Source organism: Lampris incognitus, chromosome 2, assembly GCF_029633865.1.
Source record: "Lampris incognitus isolate fLamInc1 chromosome 2, fLamInc1.hap2, whole genome shotgun sequence".
NCBI classification, from domain to species: Eukaryota; Metazoa; Chordata; class Actinopteri; order Lampriformes; family Lampridae; genus Lampris; species Lampris incognitus.
This window is the reverse complement of record NC_079212.1, coordinates 134,159,412-134,176,911: the sequence shown is the minus strand read 5'-3', so window position 1 is coordinate 134,176,911 and position 17,500 is coordinate 134,159,412. Positions and strand designations below refer to the sequence as shown.

The window sequence follows — 17,500 nt, the reverse complement described above, 5'->3', positions numbered from 1 at the left end:
GAATGAGACAGGGAGCGACTGCATCCCCGAACAGCGGCTATTGATCGCCACCCGGCACATATCACCACAACTCTCACAAATTGCTATTGAGAAGTGACCTGTAATGCAATTACTGGCCAATCCAGGGGCCTCGGCCGCTATCAATTATTAAAAGCTGCCTGAGTCGTGGCCCGCTAGCCTGCCTCAGCCGGTCCGTTGTGTCATTATCACATATGTTGGCCACCGACTTGCCAGCTGCTGCTGCATGGTCTGAATAGGATTGGAGAATGCGGCTCCCCGTTCTGCAAAACATATTAGGGGTTGTGGGCAAACAAAGAAATTGAAATGCAGTGTTATGTATTCCAACAACATACAGCCGACAGCGGAAGCAAAATAAAAAAAAAAAAAGTGAAGGTCACAAAATGAAATGGGAATTGGTTTCTTTTGGCACATTATCATCGTGAATAAGAATGGCATTCAAGCACATCACATTACCCTAAAACAATTTTGTGGAAACTGCAGGGTTGGTTGGCTGCTTTACAGTCCTTTTTTTTTCTTTCATAGATGAAACACTGGCATTCATTTTGCGTTTTAGCTTGCCAATGGTTTGTGGTGTTAAAAACGTTAGGCCCAATCACATCCAACAATAAATCGATGGCTAGTGTTGCTAGCCAGCTACTCCTCATCGAGCTGTACTCCTCCATTCAGCGTCGTGCCGCTGTGATCTGTCAGAAACCTTTGGAAGATTGCTTGCTATCAGGGCGACGATAAAAAGAAGACAGAGAAAACAGCTATGCAAGCATCGGGTGATAATTGCCCTTTGCTTTGATGTGACACAGTCATTTTTCTCTTAGTTGTTCTCATTATAAAACCCTTGTTCACATGGAGATTGGGAGCTTTTTGCAATTGTTGGAGATAATTTGTATTTGTTATCTTTATAAACACCACGAGTGGCCTGTTAAACTAGTTGACTGTCATCAGAGAAGCCACCGTGCAAAATGAAAGACATTTTTTTCCCCTTGCCATAATGTATTGCACTTTAAGGTTAAAACCATTTTAAAAAAAAAAGCTTCAACAAATGTGTATTTTTTTTTTACCTATTTAATTTCATGTTTGGACCCAGGAGTCAGTTTGTCTTTTTTTCCCCCCCTCAATGGTGGATGTCTCAACATAAAGAGAAACTTGCAGAACCATATATACAGACTGATTAACTATAGACTCAACAGAAAGATGAAAAAGTGACAATAAAGTAATACTGGCTTCAAGCCCTAGGGCCAAAGCTGCAAGGGGGGCAAAAAGCCCGAGGAGAAAATAAATTGCTGAATAAAAACTGAGTGTTGGCTTGCTGTGGTGTTTCATAGCCTCTGCCCTCTGCACTCACAATTGAGAGAGAGAAAGAGAGCGAGCAAGAAAGACAGAGAGAAAGAGAGCGAGAAAGAGAGAGCAAGAGAGAGAGACAGCGTAGGCAAGAGAGAGAGAGCGATAAAGAGTGAGACAGAGAGAGCGAGAGCATGAGAGAAAGAGAAAGACAGCGAGAGCGAGAGAGCGAGAGAGAGTGAGACAGAGAGAGTGAGACAGAGAGCAAGAGCATGAGAGAAAGAGAAAGACAGCGAGAGCATGAGAGAGCAAAGGAGGAGAGCGAGAGAGAGTGAGACAGAGAGAGTGAGACAGAGAGAGTGAGACAGAGAGAGTGAGACAGAGAGAGCAAGAGCATGAGAGAAAGAGAAAGACAGCGAGAGAGAGAGTGAGTGAGCGAGAGAGAGATAGAGAGAGTGAGAGAGATAGTGAGAGCGAGAGAGAGAGAGCAAGAGAGAGAGTGAGTGAGCGAGAGAGAGATAGAGAGAGTGAGAGCGAGAGAGAGAGAAAGAGAGAGAGATAGAAGCTGGGTGTGGGAGTCGGGGGGCAGAGTTTGGCTCTTTGGGAATCAGGCCAAACCAATCCATGGCAGATAGGAGGAATCTATGGGCCACGAACTTAAAAACAAAATACCAATGTAATTACTAAATGATCTGTGACTCGTGTATGACTCTTTACTGTTTATTTGAACTTTCACTTTCAAAGTGCATGGGAAATCAGCAACTAGTCCATTGAAATTCTAAAGCACTGTCAATCACCAATTTGGAGATGCACATGTCAGGAGAAAACACTGCAAAACACAAGGGGACATCACTGGGGGACCAGCGACAATCACACGCTCTGATAAGTACCCTCTTCGCTAAAGGTGGAGGATATTTTGCACCCTATGCGTTGCCTTTGAGCGCTGCCTGTTGACACCTATGTCCTATCGGACTTGAACCTAGTTTTTCTGACACTTTCTTGCGTTGTCGCCTCCTAACTGGATCCTTGCTTGTGTTGTATTAACTCTCAGATGTGCGTCGCTTTGGATAAAAGCATCAGCTATAAATTGTTTAAAACAGCTGGGTCCAAGTTCGACACAGCAGGTATAATCATGACAATGCCAGAATGACTCCCATCGCTGACTTAGCACTTGGTCATTTCTGAGAATTATTGGCCAGAAGGGATGTGCCCACACAGGCCAATCACACCAGCCAGCATCAACCCAAACACACGGTCAATTCCTGTAAGCTACAAAGCATTTCCAACAATCATCACCGCACAACTATCACTTGAGCACATCCAACAACAGGAAGCCACAACAGCATCCTAAAGGGTAACGCAATACACGGCTTCAGCTTCCCTCTGACCATGACATACAATCTCCAAACCCATCTCTAAAACTGGGGGATGTGGGGATGCACCCATGACTGACAGTTGACAGTTTTAGTTTTTGCCCCCTTGAAGTCCAACCACCTAGACCTTTCCATGAGGACATGACTGATCTTGAGTGGGGCCGGGAGTCAGCAGGGATGAAAACTTCAGTCGGATAGAGAACAGAGGGGGGCTGAGCAACATTTTCCCCCACTGAAAGCAGTTTGGCACTTATCTTGGCCAGTGTTCAAATTATTTCCAGCATTAATAGGTTTTAAAAAACATGATTTAGGGGTTTACTACACTTTAACAACTCACAACCACAGGATAGCTGTAGCCAACTGACACTTCCTATAATGGCCTCGGCCCAAGGCCTAACTTCTGTTCAAAACACCTGTGCCTTTGTCTGCACCTTAGCCATAACAGCATCCTCTGCTGCATTTACCGTATATCACTGGGGATGTGCAGCACTTTTATCTTGTGCAAGAGTCAGTGTCATGCCAAAAAGGGGCAGTTGATTTCGAGCATCCCGAGTAACACTAAAAGCATTAAGGGGGAGTGATTTTCAAAAAGATTGCTTACCCAGAAACATTGAATGGATACTAAATTCTTCAAACTGAGCAATTTCTTATTTACTTTTACCATTTTGGTTGGTGGGAACACGAACAAGTACAGAATTGCCAATTTGTAGGAGTGCAGCCGAGTGGGTCGTCGAGGATGAAGACTCATTGGTGCTCTGTCAGAGTATGCTTTTCTGGATCAGCAGAAACTCAAGGAAAGGATAACTTAGAGTGTGAGAAGAGCTCGAGACTGGTTGCCAATATTGGACTGAGGTGTTAAAAAGAACTGTAGCTCTTGCGAAATGTAAAAGTGATGCAATGCTTTTAGAGCGGATGCAAAAACTTTGGATCATCCGATAATGACACTCACTAAGCATGCCTTTAGTTTCCCCATTTAGTTCAATCAATTCCTGACTAACCGTTTCTGTCACATTGTGCAAGCTGGCAATATGGACTCCATCATATTTAGCGAAGCCAGTTGTTATGACATATACTCAATTAACAAGCACTTTACATGGAAACCAATAACCACATAACTGTGAGAAATCACCTAAAGGCAATATTTCAACTGAAGGGGTTACTTGGTTTTAAATAACCCACTTTCTCTAAAACACGGGTAGATATTACTTCTTTTGAACGATTTTTGGTTACCTGACTGGTAATGAAAGTCATCAGACAAGGATTTCAGACCATTTTCACTGCTTATCATTTTGTTTTCATTTTTTCTCTATATGTGCCTCAGGCAGGTTATGTGTGCCCTTATTCCAAACTTTATGCTTACCCTGACTTCAAACTATTTCAAAACTGATGATGATGGCCAGATAAAAACCATTCCGACTGTTTCTAAAGTCAGAGTAATGACTTTATCAGTTTATTATTTGAATATGAGTTTGCCTCAGGGTTTCTGCTAGCCAGTGGTTACCATTTTTCAACCGGTAAAATCTATCAAAATACGACAAATAATAGTATCCCTGGCCATGGTATCCAGCAGTCATTCCAACCAAGTATTGAAAATCCTTTTGAAATAATAAAAATTCAATAGACCCTTCTATCAAAAAAAGTAGGTCTTCAGAAATAGGGAGGCCTGTAAGTGTATTGGGTGATTAAACATATACATTTTCATTCTCGCTTTATGATTTTGGCCGCTAGCGCTCGCATACTCAGATTGGCCTATGTGAAGGTATGTAGCATAAAGGTACATGTGGAGTACTGCTACAACTAGGGCTGTCACGACATTAGATTTTCACTACACGATTATCGTGGCCCACAGAATTCATGATAACGATATTATCACGATATCTATAGAAATGCTATTAGTCAAATTCATCTTCAGCTTTGCTTATTGTGCTTTTTGTCCCCTTTTTTGGCAAAAGAATTACACAAAAAAATAGGAGTGTAGGGAGATGGAGACAGTCTGTTACCATGACTGTATAAAAGCATATCAAAAGAACAATTACACCGAATGGGTAGTGAAACGGCAACCAGATGGACCGGTAAACAAAAGATCCACACGGCCTAACATCTGCCGTCAATACAATGTCAACTGAAACTAAATCACCTGCAGGGAACAGGGGCCAGAGAGTTTGCATGTGAGACTACAGGCTGCCAACTGACCACTCTGATATACTGTGATTTAATGTCCGCTGACCATGTCCTTACATCATTTTTTCCTCTTTCCATTTTTCATGACATGATTTTGCACAGCAGTAGTAGCCACACACTGTGGTAGTAGCTAGCTAGTGTAGCGTTTGACCAAGTTTAAACCAGTCTGAGTCAATGTCAAAGCCCACCAAGGATACATGCATTCAGAATACACATGAGCCTGGTTATTTCTGACAACACAAACAAATATATAACTAATTGCAATGCAGGGAAATAAAACATCCAATTTAAATAAACTAAACCACAACATCAGTCCATTTTCAAAGTTCCTATTAGGCAAAAGGCAAAAAAAAGTTACATGTAATTCAATTCAATTTATAAAGTAAATATACTCCACTTCAGACTTCCCCATTGTCGCTATCAGTTCAATTCAGTTCAGTTCACGCAACAAAAATACTCCACTTCGGGATTTCCTGGTTATCCAACAAAGAAAATTCAAAACAAAGAAGTATTCCCAACTGCAGTTAACTCACAAACAAATCCTCCCCCCCTAAAAAAGCTTTAGTCAAGAGTGACTGAGTGAAGAGTGGTGAGTGATTAAGCTATTGTCGAGCCTCCAGAGATGTTTAGCTGTCGGATCCTCAACAGATTCCTTGAGTTGATCAGAGGAGTTGATTTTTTTCACAGAAGTTAAGTCCGTATAACAAACCCGGACTTAACACGATGCAGAGGCCTGGGTAAGCTGACGAAGTGGAGGTTTAACTTCTCCCTGCTCTTTACCTGCTGGCCTCAGTCGCCATACTGATTTGTGCGACTCATATGGATGGATGGATGGATGGATGGATGGATGGGGTCGGTCTTTCTGAAAGCGGGTAAATCAGAGCCATATCACTGGCTGACAGGACTGGTGGGTGTGTGGAGGTGAGTGAAAACAGACTGATAGCCGGAAACACAACAACACAATCTGGGTGATCGCCACACTAGCAAGTTACTACGTCACGGTGTAACGGGGAAGGAAGACAAAGCGAGAATGGAAAGAAATGATTTAAGAGGCGCTGGATTATCATTCAGGATTATTTATTTATACAATGGCGCCCGAGTAGTGTAGCGGTCTATTCCGTTGCCTACCAACACGGGGATCGGCGGTTCGAATCCCCGTGTTACCTCCGGCTTGTCTGCAGGTGGGAAGCCGGATGTGAAGAGTAGGGTAATTGGCAAAGTACAATTGGGGAGGAAAAAAGGGGGAATTAAAAAAAAATTACACAATATTATCATATGTGTATTATTAAGATGATATTAATATTTTATTTTTTTGTAAATATCACGTTTCTCGTCAACACTGGTATATTGCAACTCCCCTAGCTACAACCAAGCGGTAGCCACCAGTGCTGAAAGTTTGAGCCAATGCAGAGGTAGCTTAAATTGCAGTTCAAACCCGGCCACTAGGTGACTAGCCCCCCCCCCCTCCCCGAAAAAAATCCGGTCTAATGAAAGTCAATGAGAGATTCTATATTGAAATACCAAATCAAAATAAATAAATTAAAAAATCTGGGCAGTATGGTGGCGCAGTGGTTAGCACGGTTGCCTCACAGCAAGAAGGACCTGGGTTTGAGCCCCAGGGTAGTCCAACCTTGGGGGGTCATCCCAGGTCGTCCTCTGGAATTTACATGTTCTCCCCGTGTTTGCATGGGTTTCCTCTGGGTGCTCCAGTTTCGTCCCACAGTTCAAAGACATGCAGGTCAGGAGAATCGGCCATACTAAATTGTCCCTGTGTGTGTGTGTGTGTGTGTGTGTGTGTGTGTGTGTGTGTGTGTGTGTGTGTGTGTGTGTGTGTGTGTGTGTGTGTGTGTGTGTGTGGATGGACGTGTGGGCGTCCTGTCCAGGGTGTGTCTCCGCCTGCCACCCAGTGCTGGGATAGGCTGCAGCATCCCCTCGACCCTGACAGCAGGATAAGTGGTTCTAAATTCTACAAGAAGTTGGGGTCTCAATGCCTAATTTCAAGTCTGGGGCACAGTCTGGTTTTTCCATTTTGAAAATTATTAGTCTGTCAAGATTACATTAGGGTTTAAAAAAATGGCATGTTGAGGGCATTTCTGCCTTGATTGACAGGTCTGTCATCCTGTCTGCCTTCAAGGCCCCACCCTAGCTCCACCCATGGACCACCTCATTGCCCAAATTTGGATTTTCTGCCTCCAACATCTGCATAAAGCCAAACTTTAGGCTTCAAAATGCCACTTCAGAAACCAGTGCTTGACGTGCCAGGTGCTGCACCCATGCTTTTTACACCGTCTGTAGCTACATGATTTGTCTGAGAAGTGGAGACAACGGAAAGCTTCAGAAGGAAATGAAAGTGATATGGCATTGGCTGGTATCTGATTCATAAGCAATAAAGGGAACAACGTTTACAAAGTCCTACCAAAACACCAACAGAAGTGGGGTGGAAAGCTGCTGTGTACAGCAATTGCAGGTTGTACAATAAGAGTTGAGTACGACTATGGGAGAACATGGCGACAGAGTCCAACAATATTTTTTACACTGAAGTAGCTGCAAGCTGTGAGCAGCGTTCCTTTAATTTGCATTCCTTTTATGTTTTTGTTTTTAGAATCAGGCTACGTTCTTTTTTAAATATGTATGCGAATCAACTTGTGTCTTTATTTTGAATATTTGATTAAATGGTAAACAATTTTTCATTAGAACGAATGTTATGTAAAATCTATTTGCATTGATGCTTTGTTCTTGTATAGTGCATGCAAGGCACAGATGATATGACCTGAATTTCTCCCATTTGTCTGACCTTCTGGAGTCTCCCTGGACACGCTGGCTGGCACCACGTTTTCCTAGCAGAAACACTGGTTTGCATGTAAACGTGCTCAATGAGGGCATTTACCAAAATTTCAAATTTTGCTTTGCATTGATACAGCAAAGTGTCCATATAAATGCAATCCATCCATCCATCCCTTCACAGTCATCATAAACAGATAATCTTCCACAAAAGAACATTGTGTGAATCTCTCATATATATATATATATATATATATATATATATATATATATATATATATATATATATATATATATATATGTAAAACAAGCCACACCAGTGAGGGGTCCGACACTAGAACAGAGTAACACTAGCAAGAGCTTTGACAAAGCCTGCATTGCAAAAAGGAATGGTTTCATTTAAAACCTACGACTTAACATATGGATTATCGATTCATTGGCCAATATTTCACCTAAATTCTGAAGGTAATGTTCTGCTGCCTCCAAGCAGAGATTTTTTCCCCTCAGTTGTACAATCTGTTCAAACTCTACTTACTCCACTTACTCCACCTACTATGACATATCAAGATGGAGTGCTGGCTTCCAATGCCCCTTTGTCACAATCATTGCAACATTTATGATTTTCTTCCACATCTCTAAGGAGTTTAACTAGAAACCACACTACACACAACGAACCCTATGTCCATTGTTTGACTTATAGAAAACCTAGATGGCACCGCTCTGGTGCTCTAGTGTGTAAGAAAAAAAAAAACCAAGCTTGCGGATTCAGATTGATCGTTTTTACTGCAAAAGTAGTTGGGAAATCTGAATTTATTAAACGCATTACTGTGGCGAGGCTTTTCTTCTTCTTCCATTGATCCAGAGACTCGTTTTGAATGTCAAATTCCAAGCTTGTGATCTCCCAGATTCCTGCTGCATACTTGCCCCGTGTTTAATTTATAAGATCTGCTATGGATTGGACATTGGATATTGTTTACTTTGGTGTCATTGGTTATTCACCGTGCCCATTTCTGTTTTGTTTTTTTCTATTATTATTATTACTACATCTATTCAGTGTTTTAGGCTAAACATTAGGTCTTTGGGTTTGTATTTGTGTGCACATATGCATGCACATGTAAGTGTGCAGACTCGTTTAGATGCATGTGTGCTTATGGGCCCATTGATAATGAATACCTGTGGCTGTTTGCACTTTGTGCATCTGGAGCTCACTTGTGTATTAATGGATGCAACCCAGCGTTTACTCAGTGATTGTGGATTCATTAATAGAAGCACTTTATGTGGCAAATGGTTTTCTTTTGGACAGCAGTGATTAGGATAGTTGATATAGTGAAGGGTTTGAGAGAGGGAGGGGAGGGTTGTAGCCCCAGGGCCTCGAATATGATTAATGTGGGCTTGCAGCTATACTTACTACACACCATGCAACTAATCTAAATCGACGAGCAGGAGTGGACCACTGTGCTTGCGTATGCTTAGGTGAAATGAATCAGAACTGGGCAGCACCATCGGCCTGCCCTCCCCAAACACACACACACACACACGCAGGTACACACACACACACACACACACACACACACACACCTACTTCACCTGGGAAGCCTGGCAGTTATTGACCAACGAGACCAACTTATTGAGAAAAAGCTGCCATGAAACTGGGTCGCAGGAGCCAATCAATGCCATGGATTATTAGGCCCTGGCATTATCTCAACTGAAAACAGAGGGTTAGGGAGTGTGTGTCTGTGTGTGAGGGGAGGGGAGGGGGGTAGACTATGACACAAATCAGGCAGCATGGAGGCACTTTGCCCTTACCTCTCCTCCCACTCTCGGTGTCCACCTACACCTTCCACTCAGCCGTTTTCAATCCCTCCCACTTCCTCTCGCCTATTCATTTGCCTTCTGGTCTAATCTGCTGTTTGTTTGCCCCGGGGCTAAAAGCACTGTGCTCGTCAGAGTGAGAATGGCCATTTGTGTGTATGTGCATTTTGTACATCACTTCTGCTTCATTATATATGCATATCTCTCTCTTCTCTTTATCTCTCTCTCGCTCTGTGTTTCTCTCTCTCTCTCTGTTTCTCTCTCTCGCTCTTTCTGTTTCTCTGTTTCTCTCGCTCTCTCTGTTTCTCTCTCTCTCTCTGTTTCCCTCTCTGTCTCTCCTCTGTTTCTCTCTCATGCACACACGTTTGTGCGAGTGTGTGAGAAATTACTCTGAAACAATGCATTGATTCATAGTGTTCTATTTTTTCTCATCTGGCACACGATTGCAGTGTGAGTCAATCGACACCATCCCTCTCTCTCTCTCCCTCTCTCTCTCTCTCCCTCTCTCTCTCTCTCTCTCTCTCTCTCTCTCTCTCTCTCTCTCTCTCTCTCTCTCTCTCTCTCTCTCTCTCTCTCTCTCTCTCTCGTCCTCTCTCTCTCTCTCTCTCTCTCTCTCTCTCTCTCTCTCTCTCTCTCTCTCTCTCTCTCTCTCCCTCTCTCTCTCTCTCTCTCTCTCTCTCTCTCTCTCTCTCTCTCTCGTCCTCTCTCTTTCTCTCTCTCTCTTCCTCTCTCTTTCACTCACTCGCTTGCTTGCTCACTCACTCACTCATTCTCTCTCTTCCTCTCTCTTTCGCTCTCACACCATCTCTTCCTCTTTTTGCGTGTCCGTGTATCAGGCTTTTGTGTGTTTGAATGAAAGTGTGCAGGAGGGGCGTTGTGGGACTGTAAGGTTATTGAAAATACATTGTGTGCATATGTGTTATGCATATGCTGTTCCATTAGCAAAAGTATTGACACTTCCGTGTGTGTGTGTGTGTGTGTGTGTAAAAATGTACCGAATACATGTTTGCTTGTGTGTTGGGATTGTTTGCCGAGTTGGACAGTAACGGTAAGTGTTGCTGGGCCCATGCCCTTGCTGTGCGCTGAGTGGGGGTATATGGTTGTGTTGAGGCCCATATATCTGTAAGTGTTTCTGAGTGTGTGCCAGGAGTGTTCAGCTTCTTCTTCTTCTTCTTCTTCTTCTTCTTCTTCTTCTTCTTCTTCTTCTTCTTCTTCTTCTTCTTCTTCTTCTTCTTCTTCTTCTTCTCTTCTTCTTTTTTGTCTGTTTTGATGTTTGGACGTGTCTATATGTGTGAGGGAGGATTTGCTTGTGGGTATCGGTGCAATCTGTTCTATACACACTGCACTGGCTTTCACAACTCCACAACTGCATCCTCCAGCATGCACACACACACACACACACACACACACACACACACACACACACACACACACACACACACACACACAGATATATATGTACATGCACTCTAACCCACGTGCACACATATATAGTGCGGAGATATTAAGTAAACACACACACACACACACACACACACACACACACACACACACAGATATATATGTACATGTACTCTAACCCACGTGCACACATATATAGTGCGGCGATATTAAGTAAACACACACACACACACACACACACACACACACACACACACACACACGTCCACGTACACCCCCTCCCACTCGTGAGGCCTTTTGCCAGAATCAATAGAGGCTTTTTAGTGCCCCTCGCTGTAGTGTGGGACTCTGAAACTAGAGAGCGGCACCATAAATATGGCAGCCGGCTCCCGGCGTTTGGGATGCGCCCCATTTTCGACCTGTCACGGGCCGCTCTCCCCAAACCAGCCCCATTTGTCTTCTCAATAGCGGTTTGCTCTAAGTAAGCAAACACAACTATTTCGGGGGCCATGTTGTAACGCTGGCTTGACTAACTGCCCCCCCCTCACGCCGTCCGTCTCGCATGCCGAGGAGCTTGCTGCACCGCTTTGTAACGCACCTGTGTGTTGTTTAGTTGTGTGTTCCTCACTTGGCTCCAGTGACCTAGAATGATCCGACAACACGTGTTTATGGGAGGAGGAACACAACAAAAAAAAAACACACACACACACTATGACCTTTGCTGCCCTGCACACCGAGAAATGTTCAGTTTTCTGAATAGTTTTACAGTCGTGCTTTTAGCAAGTACACATCAGCTCAGTAAACTCTGACTCACACAGTTAGTGTAGTGTTGTTGAGGCTAGCAATAGAATGGCGTCGGGGATGTGAGGAAAATGTGTCCGAAGTCGTTTATAGTCATGTTAGCGTCTGTAATGCTGCTTCTCATTTGTTTAGCTACAAGTATCCTGGCACTAAAAACACACACACACACGCGCACACACACACACGCACACATATGCAAACATGCATGCATAATTGCAAGCACAGACACACACACACACACACAGACACACACACAGACACGGAACAGCCTGCTCTTTGTGGTCTGTGCTCCATCAGCCGCCTACAGCCATGCTTACAGAATATTTCCAGGAGGAAGCTAAATCCCCTCCTCTCCAGGCTCACCTGGCTGGCGGAGAAGAAAGGCCTAGAAAAGCGTCTTTAACGCCGCGGTTGGCGAGCCGCTCCGACGATAAAACGCGCTTCAGGATGCCGAGCAAAGTGGAAAGAAGGGGGGAAAGATGGAATTCCTTTGCAGCGGTTTTGTATTTCTTTTTGTGCATGGGTGTGTTTGTGTGTGTGCACATTACTGGTGTGTGTGTGTGTGTGTGTGTGTGTGTGTGGGGGGGTTGTGGTGTGTTAGGAGATTTTCAGGGAAGGAGAACAGCAGAAAGGAAAGGAGGGACGAGGGGGGGAATGGTGCACGGTAAAGCCTTCCCCTTGCCTGCATGGTGTTTCTAATGAACTCATTTGTTCTGTTTTGTTGGCTTCACCTCTACCAGCATCAAAAGGCAGCCCCCCCCCCCCGCCCCCCGCCCTCCGCCCCGTACTCCACTACAAGGTCTGCTGAATATCTAGGTCCTTCCTATGGAATTACCTGTGCTGACCATCGATCAAGTGAACGCCTCAGACCGTCCTCCGCTGACAAAGGCGTAGCTAAATAGCATTTCCCGCTAACATGTAGCTGTGCTAGCTAGGGGCGCTACTGAAAACCACGTGCGGGTCAGGCCTCGAGACTCCCGCCAGGCAGGGCCAGTCTGGCTCCAGCACTTATATGCTGTACACACAAGTAGCTCCCCACCCCCGCCCCCTCTTTTTCTCCCCAGTTGTATCCGGCCAATTACCCCACTCTTCCAAGCTGTCCCGGTCGCTGCTCCACCCCCTCTGCTGATCCGGGGAGGGCTGCAGACCACCACATGCCTCCCCCCATACATGTGGAGTCGCCAGTCGCTTCTTTTCACCTGACAGTGAGGAGTTTCACCAGGGGAACGTAGCACATGGTAGGATCACGCTTATCCCCCCCAGTTCCCCCTCCGGCCCCCAAAAAGGTGCCCGGGCCGACCAGAGGAGGCGCTAGTGCAGCGACCAGACACGGCCAATTGTGTCTGTAGGGACGCCCGACCAAGCCGGAGGTAACACGGGGATTCGAACCGGTGACCCCCGTGTTGGTAGGCAACGGAATAGACGGCGACGCCCCCCGGACGCACAAGTAGCTTAGTAAACACGTAGGGAGCGTGTCCTTAAAACCAAGCCTCAGCTCGCTCGTAGTCTGCAAGGTGTCGCACAAACGCAGCAAGAGCCACAACATCCGTCGGCAGAACGTTCAGCGCCAAGGCAGAAATCACACACTGGTTTAGGCCAAATATTTAATCTTTCCCCCCCTCCCCCCCCCCGTCCCTCCCCTTCCCTCTCTCACTCCTGCCATCTGAATAATACGCCAGTGGGAAGCGATGAAAAAAAAGAAGGGGGGGGGGGAGGAGTGAGACCACGGATCCTCACTCCTCCGCTCCTCTCGACTGCGCGTCTGTGATGTCATAATCACTCACATCAAAGGCTGCGCGCTCAACACGGCGACTGTCAGCCTCCCTGGAGGCGTCATTAAAACGAGCCGAGCAAGCCGAGCCGGGCCTGACAGAGACGCATCAAAACTTCCTAAAACACACTCCTGCACGCGCACAAACACACACGCACACAAACACACACACACACACAAACACACACACACACGGCATTACGAGCAGGGCCAACTCGAGCGCGGGCGCACGCTGGCGCCGCTCACGTGCGCGCCAGCGGGCACTAACGCATTCATGTCAGTGACAACAACATCCCCCACTCCAGCATGCGTGAATAAGGGGGGGTGGGGGGGAGGAGGGGTGTTGGGGGGGGGGGGGTAGACTGAGCACGGGGGAGACTGAGATGGGGAGACGCTGGCGCTCGTGTTGCGCGTGTGAACGGCTGCATCCGCGGCGTGGGAACATCTGGTGGTTGGGGACGGCACGCCGTCGTGATGTGCGGCCGCGGTGCGCCGCTCATGTTGTCGCCGTTGCTGGCACAATGCAGAACGTGCTCTTAAAGGTACAAACACACCCACCCACCCGTCCTCTCCTCCCCCGCCCACCCACCCATCCCCCCCCCAACACACACACACACACACACACACACACACACACACACACACCGGGATATGGACTATAAATAGTGCGTCTCTGATGTGCTGTTGTGTGTGGTTTCTCCCTGTGGGTTTTTGTGTGTGACTGTCAGAGGGACAGTGAGAAAAGCGGGAGAGCAGGGGGAGGGGGAGAGCAGGGGGAGGGGGAGAGCAGGGGGAGGGGGAGGATGGATGTTCGGGAGACAGGGGTGTGTACGCACACGTCCCTCTATGATTAACTATAAGTGACAAGTAATAAGAAATTTGTGAGTCCTCCTACAAATAAAGCAAATATATTACTGTGTGTGTGATAAATAGTGTTTATTTGGCCTCCGTCGTTGTGTGTGTGTGTGTGTGTGTGTGTGTGTGTGTGAGTGTTTGTCTCTCCGGTTGTAAGGTGCCGGGGCATGTCTGTGGTCTGTTTATGTAAGAATGTGCTAGCGGGGACACATGGGTTTCCTCATGTATGACTTACCCCCGGCAAGGTCTTCTGCTCATGCAGAGCATTCTGGGCTTTCAGGGCCGACTCTCTGGCACAGTAGGTGAGGAAGGCACAGCCTGGAAAGACGGCACGTGAAAGAGATAGTCAAGAAAGGGAGAGAGGAAGAGAGAGAGAGGAAGAGAGAGAGAGAGGAAGAGAGAGAGAGAGGAAATTACGTTAGGCTAACTCGGGACAGAAACAGGGAGGGGGGAAGAGGGGTTGAGAGGGCTAGAACAATCATCAGTGGATAGCCAAAAACAACACACACACACACACACACACACACACACACACACACACACACACACACACACACACACACACACAGAGTGAGCCTGCAGCCATAACTCTGAAACTCTGCCTACATGGCTGGACTGGGAATTTGCCTGTGTTTGCTTGTGCGCCTGCGCCTGTTTGTGCATCAGGAACAATATTGCAGAGACGCTGAAGCAACCGAGCGTTCCTGTGTACACAAACACAGTTCACATGCATGCAAAAAGACAGGAAGTCAACAAAAAGATGGTGCTTTCACGACCCAGGTATTCAGGACTCTGAAGCGCGGGAGCCATTCTGCTCCCAGAATGCATCAAATCTGACGGGATTCTCCTCACCCCCCCCCCACCCCCCGACCAGCAGTCCCAAATAGCAGTTATCCATGCGTCTATCGTACTCCACTGTCTGCCGTGACACGGGTTAGACGTTTTCCTGACAGCCTCACTCTCTCTTGTCCCCCCCCCCCACTCCCCGCCTCACTTTCCCCTCGTCTCCCAGCTCCATATGTTCCAAGACTACCCACAATCCTCGGTTTGCTTTGCACCTGGGCTGACATGAGGGGGTGGAAGGAAGATGGAGTTACGTGAGGCGAGGGAGGAGAAGAAGCCGTGGGGAACGTGTAAGCTGTTCGCGCAACCCCCCTCCTCCTCCCCCCTCCCCCCTCCCCCCCGTTGACAGTGAGGCGCGCGTCAATGTCAGGGAGCTGACAAACTGTCACTCCGCAGATCCCGGCTAATGATTCACATCTTTGACAATTCAATCAAATAGTTTGGGGAAAATAAATTTTGGGGGACAAAACGACAAAACTAATTTGGAAACCGATAGCGCGTCTGACGCCAGGTGTTTTCCACCTTGCTTACGCCGCCGCTGCAGGAATTTGACCCATATGTAAAGTTCAGCCAAAAGCACCATCGGCTTCAGTGATGGAAGACGCCGGCAGAGCAGCTGAACCAGGCAGTAAGTACATCATCTTCAGGGTATCCACAAAAACAAAAACAAAAACTAAAAATAAATACAGCGGTATAGCAAAAAGAGAATAAAACCGCTATTGATACAGGGGGGGGGGGGGAGGGGGGGCTGAGCTGAATTGTTTTTCTGCCTCTTTTGAAACGCAGGAGACGACATGCAGACATCGCCAAACTGTGTTGCGCCGCTACGCTAAGAACAGGAGCACAAGGGGACAAAAGAGTTACAGTTTGTTCCAGGAACATCAAGAACCGAACATTACAGGATTATCATAGACCCCCCCCATCCCCTCCCCTCCCCTCCCCTCCCGGAAAAACACTGTGCCGTTTCAAGAAGAAGAAGAAGAAGAAGAAGAAGAAGAAGAAGAAGAAAAATATACCCTCCCCTTGCATGGCTCTTCTCTCCTACGTTGCTTTGTTCCTCCCCTGAACTGGGGTTGTTTACCGTGTCGGGCGGCGCCGTGTATGTATAGGCAGCAGGCCTCCCCATCTCTGGGCTGCATGTTTTTAACCCCCGGGTCGTCCTGATGGCGGGACACTAGGGAGCTCCGCCTGTTGGTGTTTTTAATTAACGGGACTCTTTCTCATTAGGCGAAGTGGGAGCTGGCTGCTGACAGCTTGGCTACCTCCTCCTCCTCCTCCTCCTCCTCCTCCTCCTCCTCCTCCCTTGGCGAAACGTATTAGCGCTATATGCCAGTGCCGTCCCACAGGAAGCGCGCGCAAGCCTCGGGATTCGCATGCCGGACACTCTCGTGACGCCGTGGCACGTTGGGAGTGCAGGCGTACGATTGCACTTTATCAGCTGTCGTCCTTTACATACTAAGAAACAAACAAACACACACACACACAAACACACGCACACACACACACACACACACATAGTGGCAGGCACAAAATCCTGCAGAGACACACGCGGGCACAGACTCAAACACACGTTTGCGCCTCTGCACGGGTGCACGGGCACAGTAACATGAAAAGTGACAGTCAACAAACGTCCAATTTATCATCATTGTCACAAGTCAGATGCTCGCCGTGGCTCCAGTATCAGTCTAAGACCAATGCTGGCCCAGGAGAGAGAGAGATAAGCTGTTTGTTTCTGCTGTCAATGCTGCCAATTTGGTTTCCCATCACTTCAAATTCAAATCAACAGCCCCGCAGAGGGGATCCAAGAGAGTGTTTGTGTGTGTGAGAGAGGAGAGAGGGAGAGAGAGAGAGGGAGAGACACAGCGAGAGAGAGAGAGAGAGAAAGAAGAGCAAAGGGGGGGGGCATAAGAGGAAGGGGGTGGAAAACAACAGAGAAGAGAGCAATGCAGCAAGGGATGCTAAATAAGAAAGGGAGAGGAGGAGGAGAGAGAGCGAGAGATAGCTAAATTGATAGAGAGAGAGAGAGGGAGAGGGGGAGAGAGGGAGAGAGAGGCTGTAGATAAGATCACCTAGCTTCTGTGAACACCATCCCCCTGTGTCCTACACCCGCTTCTTATCTCAACTGCTGCAGACACCCTAAAGGGACACACACCCACTGAGGGAGAGAGAGAGAGAGGAACGGGGAGAGAGAGACAGAGAGAGCGAGAGAGGAGACTATAGAGAAGCGAAAGAGAAGAGATGAAAGCGAGCAACAAGGGAATGGCAGACTATGAATACTTATTGGTGGGGGAAGAAGAAAAGACACCAGCTTCAGTGGCGAAATCCACCAACTGTCACCAGGCCTCATTAAAAAGACAGCTATGTAATACCACATAGGGCTTTGACC

General features: G+C 46.9%; 1 protein-coding gene across 1 annotated transcript in view; it reads right to left on the bottom strand.

Annotated features, from left to right (window-relative positions):
• Nucleotides 1-17,500, bottom strand: part of celf4 (CUGBP, Elav-like family member 4) — an 87,546-nt gene that overhangs the window by 49,784 nt on the left and 20,262 nt on the right. Inside the window, exon 2 of the mRNA XM_056273549.1 lies at nt 14,507-14,589. Within this exon, the coding sequence (XP_056129524.1) occupies nt 14,507-14,589 (83 nt within the window). The remainder of the gene's footprint in view (nt 1-14,506; nt 14,590-17,500) is intronic.